Source organism: Sorghum bicolor, chromosome 9 (genome assembly GCF_000003195.3).
Source record: "Sorghum bicolor cultivar BTx623 chromosome 9, Sorghum_bicolor_NCBIv3, whole genome shotgun sequence".
NCBI classification, from domain to species: domain Eukaryota; kingdom Viridiplantae; phylum Streptophyta; class Magnoliopsida; order Poales; family Poaceae; genus Sorghum; species Sorghum bicolor.
This window is the reverse complement of record NC_012878.2, coordinates 11,921,271-11,927,893: the sequence shown is the minus strand read 5'-3', so window position 1 is coordinate 11,927,893 and position 6,623 is coordinate 11,921,271. Positions and strand designations below refer to the sequence as shown.

The 6,623-nt window shown below is 39.9% G+C and overlaps 1 protein-coding gene across 1 annotated transcript; it reads right to left on the bottom strand.

Moving 5' to 3' along the window:
- On the bottom strand, positions 5,078 to 6,363 carry LOC8055763 (transcription repressor OFP7). The gene has a single exon (XM_002439422.2). The coding sequence runs from the start codon at positions 6,263 to 6,265 to the stop codon at positions 5,357 to 5,359; it is 909 nt and encodes a 302-aa protein (XP_002439467.1). The 5' UTR covers positions 6,266 to 6,363; the 3' UTR covers positions 5,078 to 5,356.

Below are 6,623 nucleotides of genomic sequence, written 5' to 3'. Positions count from 1 at the left end.
AAATCCTTATTAGTTTGTTGATGCTCCGGTATGATATTTTCTGAGTTTGTCACACTATAGATGAAATGTGTAGCATGGCGTAGGCTGTAGACTTTATATTAGTAATTACATAGGTTTCTTTTATTTTATTTGAATATCAAGATCGCCTTGCTACATTGGTGAGTCTTTATTTTCTATCTCTGGAATACCATTTACTTTATTACTCAATTATCATTTACTATATTTTATCGACTAGTTATTGCTAAAGCATTAGTACTATTGTCTGTCATACATTTACATAATTATAATTTCTTTAGTTCCTACAAGATTACCTAAGCCTATGAATAGAATGCTGCTTTTTCTTTTGGCATAAAATAAATCAACGATACTTAGAATACTTTCTAGGTGAAATGCTACAATGGGAGAATTATCTGTGTGCTTGCGGATATATTCTATTTAGAGTTATTGCGTGTAGATTATTTTTATTCTTGGTTTTTGGCATTATGCTAGGGATGACAACTTACTATGAAGTGATGTTAAAAATACCAACAGGCGACTTGTGCTAGGGTAGAAATATGCGACGTGGATCGAAGACTCGGTGTCGGCGCCTTGGAGGAACATGATTTATATAGAGGGCTTGAGAGTTGAGACGAGTTGGAAAAGGATTAGGGTTTATTATTTTTGGAATTAATTAATTTTATGGATAAAAAATTCCAAAAAATTTGTGGAGATTGCTTGATGGATGAGGAACTAAAAGAAGTGATTTGGGTGACAAAGAAAAGATTTTTGGAAGCTTCTAATAAAAACTTGAGCTGAGAAACAAAAAATTTGATTATAGAAGAATATAAAAGACATGTGAGTTAAGGAAGATCGACCTACTAAACGCATTTTAAAAACTTTGCTCACTCTCAACATACAAATTTATGCACATAAAGATATGCACCAGCATGTATGCACAGCAATATTGCTATACCCTATAATAAATTTTAACTATAGCAAATTTAACTGACGATGTCCTATTAATTATGGGTCGTACACTCATGCCTAGAGATGTCCACCGCTGTCCTTTATAAAAGAAAAGAAATAACAGTACATCAGGAGTAAGTACTCTCCCCGTTTAAAAAATACAATTTTAGAATAGTGTCATGTTTTAAATATTAAGTTTGACTAGTTATAAATATAAATATAAATATAAATATTTATAATATTATAATATTAAATAAAACTATTAAATTAATTACAAAATATATTTTTATAATAAATTAATTTAAATTTAAAAATATGAACACTGTTTACTAGAGATTTAATTGAACAAGCACTTTACAACAACTTGCATCTTTTGGGTACATAGGGATCGCTAGTCATGTATTTTCCTCAGTCTACGAAAGAATCAATTTTTAGAATCCATGGTAGTCAAACATTTTTTAAATTTGACTAACTTTATAGAAAAAATACTGAGCAGTACTGGAGAGTGTTCAGTATCATTTTGCCCAACACTCAGAACCACGAAATACTGAACAATACTAAAACACGAATACTAAATTCTGTTCAGTATTGCAGTTTGGTGTAGAACAGCGCGCGCGCACACACACACATATATATATATATATATATATATATATATATATATATATATATATATATATATATATATAGAGCTACAAAATATATGTGCGTGTGGACCCATCTTTTTTAAATCACTTGTAAAAACTCACTAGTTTACCGAGTGATTATGCAGATGCTGTTAGATCTTGTTTAGTTCCAAAAAAATTTTAGATTTGGTAACTGTAGCATTTTTCTTTTATTTGATAATTAATGTCTAATTATAGACTAAATAAGCTTAAAAACTTCATCTTATGATTTATAGATAAACTGTACAATTAATTTTTATTTTTATTTATATTTAATACTTTATATATATGTCTAAAGATGTGACCAGTAAAAAGTTTTTCATGGAGAACTAAACAAGGCCTTATACACTAAGGCCAGTCTCAGTGCATAGTTTCATGGTACAGTTACCAAGACTATAAACTAGGTAATCGAGCCACTTGAGTTTCATGGGATGAAACTCTTCTCTCATCTGATGAAACTCCTTCATTTAATGACCCTGCCAAATCAGCAATTTTACTTATATGACACCTTATTTAATGTGCATAACACTCTCATGAAACATGCCTTGAGACTAGTCTAATACATGCATGCCGGGTAGGTGGAGGTCGTGAATCAGAATGCCCCACACGGGCGCGCGCACACACCCCGAATGGTCCATGCGATGTATATAACCACCTCTTAGAGCACGTATAATAATAGATTTAGATCTTGTTTAAATCCAAAAATATTTTGGATTTTAACACTGTAGTATTTTCGTTTTTATTTGATAAATATTATTTAATTATGGAGTAATTAGGCTTAAAAGATTCATCTCGCGATTTACAAGTAAACTGTGCAATTAGTTTTTGTTTTCATCTATATTTAATGCTTCATGCATGTGCCACAAAATTCGATGTGATAGAGAATCTTGAAAAGTTTTGGGTTTTTGAGGTGAACTAAACAAGGACGTAGTCAAGCTAATGCTGATATAGAGGAGACAAGACATGAGAGAGATAATAACTTGGCTCTTAGGACACTCCCAATGCAAGACTCTATCATAGAGTCCAAGACAATTAATTACATATTATTTATGGTATTTTGTTGATGTGGCAGCATATTTATTGAAGAAAGAGGTAGAAAAAATAAGACTCTAGGTCTTATTTAGACTCTAAGTCCACATTGTTCGAGGTAATAAATAATTTTAGACTCCATGATAGAGTCTGCATTGTGAGTGCCCTTATATAAGCACCAAATTAGACACGGAAGAATAGGTATTGGTGTGCCTAAATAGCAAGTGTTGTGAAGAGAAATAAGAAAGAGAAGATATTTTAGAGACAAGTATGAGACAACTTATTATATATTTTGGCTCTAATCACTTGACTTATAGTCAAGCACTTGGCTCTATTCTTGTTCTTGCTCTTAATCAAGATTGAAGAGAATATTAAAATGAGCCTTGTTAGTCTACTATTGAACAATATTTATCCAATAAAAACGAAAATGCTATAATGAGGCCTTGTTTAGTTTATCTCAAAAACTAAAAACTTTTCAAAATTCTCCATCACATCGAATCTTGCGGCATATGTATGGAGCACTAAATGTAGACGAGAATAAAACTAATTGCATAGTTGGTTGTAAATCATGAGATGAATCTTTTGAGCCTACTTAATCTGTAACTGGATAATATTCGCTAAACCCTGAACCAAAATGCTACGATATCCGAACCCAAAAAATTTATAAACTAAACAAGGCCTAACAAAAAAAATCGCAGCCGCATGCCACGGAAGAGAACACGTTTGGAAATTTGAATGCAAATCTGGCTGTAGCCTGTAAGTTTGCACTGCTTTTGGCGCCATGTACAAGGCAGTTGGGAACGAGCAGGCATGGCACCCGGCCTCATTTATGTCTCGTTTGATGTGTACATGGACCTGATGCCCTTGGAATGAAGAGCCAGATTGGCTCAAATCCAACGGAATGGAAGCTCTGGCTCCTACAGTAGCTGAAACTCTGTGCACCTTGGAACTTTGGAAGTATTCAAGCTTCAAATTCGATCCATCCACTTGCTCTCTGTCTCACTGGGACCATTTCTAGAATCTAAGGCCTTGTTTAGTTTTTGAAGGAAAAAATTTCACGATACCGTAGCACTTTCGTTTGTTTGTGGTAATTATTGTCTAATAATAAATTAACTAGTCTCAAAAGATTCATCTCGTCAATTCCGACCAAACTATGCAATTAGTTTTTATTTTCGTCTATATTTAATACTCCATGCATACACCTAAAGATTCGATGTGACAAAGAATCTTAAAAAAATTTTGGGTTTTGGGTGGAAGTAAACAAGGCCTAAAAATAAAAGATACTTACTACAGTGGGAAAAAGAAAGTAACTCTACTTTTATTCTATGTCAAAATATTTTAAATTTGAGCAAATATATAGAAGATGTTTTCAATATTTATAATACAACATAAATATATTATAAAAATTCATATTACATGGTGAATCTGATAATATTTCTTTGGCATTATAAGTATTTACATAATTTTTTATATCATTTCAGCTAAACTTTGTGTAGTTTGACTTATGCCAGATTGGTAGTGCTGTTCTTTTTTTTTTACAGAGATAGTATTTTTTTTCCCGAATCAAGCTTCGTAAAACTGGTGCCAACTGACCTGACCTTTTGCATCAATTCGTGAATCAGGAGTCCCAAAAACACTGTCGCAACTAAACGGTCGTTCCAAACTTCCAATATGGCCAGAACCTATAAATCCTACAAATGACTGGGGAAAATTGGAATGTGGGTAGAAATTGGCTTGTACTATACCGTACCAAGGTCCAAGGTCATGGGGAACTCTTTAGCTACTCCGTACTTGCGTAATACTTTTCGTGCGCGCTGGTTGGACAGGATGTGAATCGAGGAGACGCATACAGGTGCGTTAAGAGAAGTTTAATAATACAACTCATTTTGCTGGCTGTAAAGTTTTTTGTAACCTTCTCCAGTCCACCCATACAATAGTTAGCTATTCACTATTAATACATGGTCCTCTCACAAGGTTTCTTGGTTCTTATGCCTAAGCTGGCTGTAAGCTTACAGCCTGCTTCTTCTCTCTTCCTTTCTCTCCTCCATCTCAGCATTTAGCCACTCCATCTCAGCATTTAGCCAGTTTACAGCCTACTATAACGCTCTAACTGCGGGCTGCGCCCTGCATGCGTTGGGTCGTCCACATCGGTGCGTTTCGGCCGGCAGCGCTTGCATGCAGCCATGCAGAGGGGCAATCGCGTCCACACTTTCCACCACGCGCGCAGAATGTCTATTTTTGTGAAAACGGCTCGAGGGTCTAAAACGACTATTAATCTGGGTATGGAGGGGGTATGTTTAAATATATTACGGTAGCTAGTACAGACACTATGACAGTTGGGGCACCACCGACATGAGCATTGCAATTGTACTACTTAGCTTAGGTATGACACTATGACAGTTTCAAACTCCAGCCATTAGACCAAACTTCATCGACAAACAGGAGAACTGCATTTCTACGGGTTATTAAGATCAAGGCATGAAGGTAACTAGCTAGTGTATCCAGCTTGCTATGCTGGGCTCACAATAACAATCATGCATAGTTAACACCACAGCTACTGTCTCATGCACAAGAACAATCATGCATAGTTAACACCACAGTTTACATCCGAACAAGCATACAGTAGTATGCAATTTACGTTCAGGTGCATCACTGCATGCACAAGCTAAGCAGCTACCTAGATCCCACAACGCCGGTGGCCAACGTTAGGCTAGCCGCTAGCCGCCGTGGATGACGACCCAGACGTCGGAGAACGCCTGGAGGATGACGGGGTGGAAGCGCGGCGCGTTGAGCGACAGGTACGACCGCAGCAGCCGCTCCAGCTCCGCCGCGCCGAACACCTGACGCCCCATGATCATCTCCACCATCGACTCCCGGAAGTCGCCGTATGGGTCGCGTGACCGCTTCACCACCGCCAGCCCCTTCCGTACCTGCTCCACCGCCGCAGCGGTTGCCGTCGCCGTCGCCACCAGAGGACGGAACCCCGGCTCCCTCACGGCGCCGGCGCCGCACGTCTCCACGCAGCTCGCCGATGGCCGCCGACAGCAGCGCCGCCGCCTCCTCTGGCGGCGGAGGTGGCTCTTGTTCTTGGACGGCGGCTGCAGCATCTTCCTGTACGCGTAGAAGACAGAGGAGTCGGAGGACATGAGGCTTCTTGAGGACAAGAAAGTCTCCGTGTCGTCGCCGTCGTCGTCGTAAACGTCGGTGCCATCGTCCTCCTCGCTAGAAGATGTGAAGCCGTAGGGGTTGGACGAGAGCGTCCGGACGCCGCCTTTGTCGACGGCGTTCTTGAAGCGCCGCCGACCGCTGTGGCGGGAGGAGGTGCTCCTCTGCTCCTTGTTGCCGCGCATGCTCTCGGTCTCCGGAGGAGGGCGGCGGAGGCGGCCGAGAGCGGCTGAGAAAGGCTCGGCGCGGGAAAGGGCGGCGGCAGTAGTGTAGTTGGCTGCGGTGGTGGAACTGGAATTGGATGAGATGGATGTCGTTGTGGCGGCGGTGGCTGTAAAAACCGTGGAGGTGGACGAGGATGAGCTGCAGGGGGAGCGGGGCAAAGTGTTGGCCGGACGGAGGAGCAGCTGGGTGAGGCGGTCCTTTAGCCGCCGGCCACCACTTCTGCTGCTGCAGTCCATGGATTGCTTGGATTGGAGGAGCTTGGCCGAGGGATAGTGGCGAGTGGCAAATGGAGTAACTGAATGCCCGGCCTCGTGCCGAGGATGGGGCCGATGGGGTCGTGAAACAGAGGAGGCAGATGATCCTGGCTAGCTGTTTAATCCATCCCAGAATGGCTATTTATAGCCAGGCACACATGAGCGCATCGGAGAATTTGGGATTAGTACATGCTGTCAACTTAGGACACTTTCAATGGGATATTAATTATAGTTTCTATATATCTTAATTACTTTGTCAACTAAGCATTTTGCTGAGGTGGTGAGAGAATCAATGTGGAAAGAGTTTGCAAAATGAAGAAATCGTTTCTTCTTAGGCCAG

Coding starts and splice junctions, on each gene's coding strand:
- LOC8055763 (XM_002439422.2), bottom strand. CDS start 6,265: ATGGACTGCAGCAGCAGAAGTGGTGGCCGGCGGCTAAAGGACCGCCTC.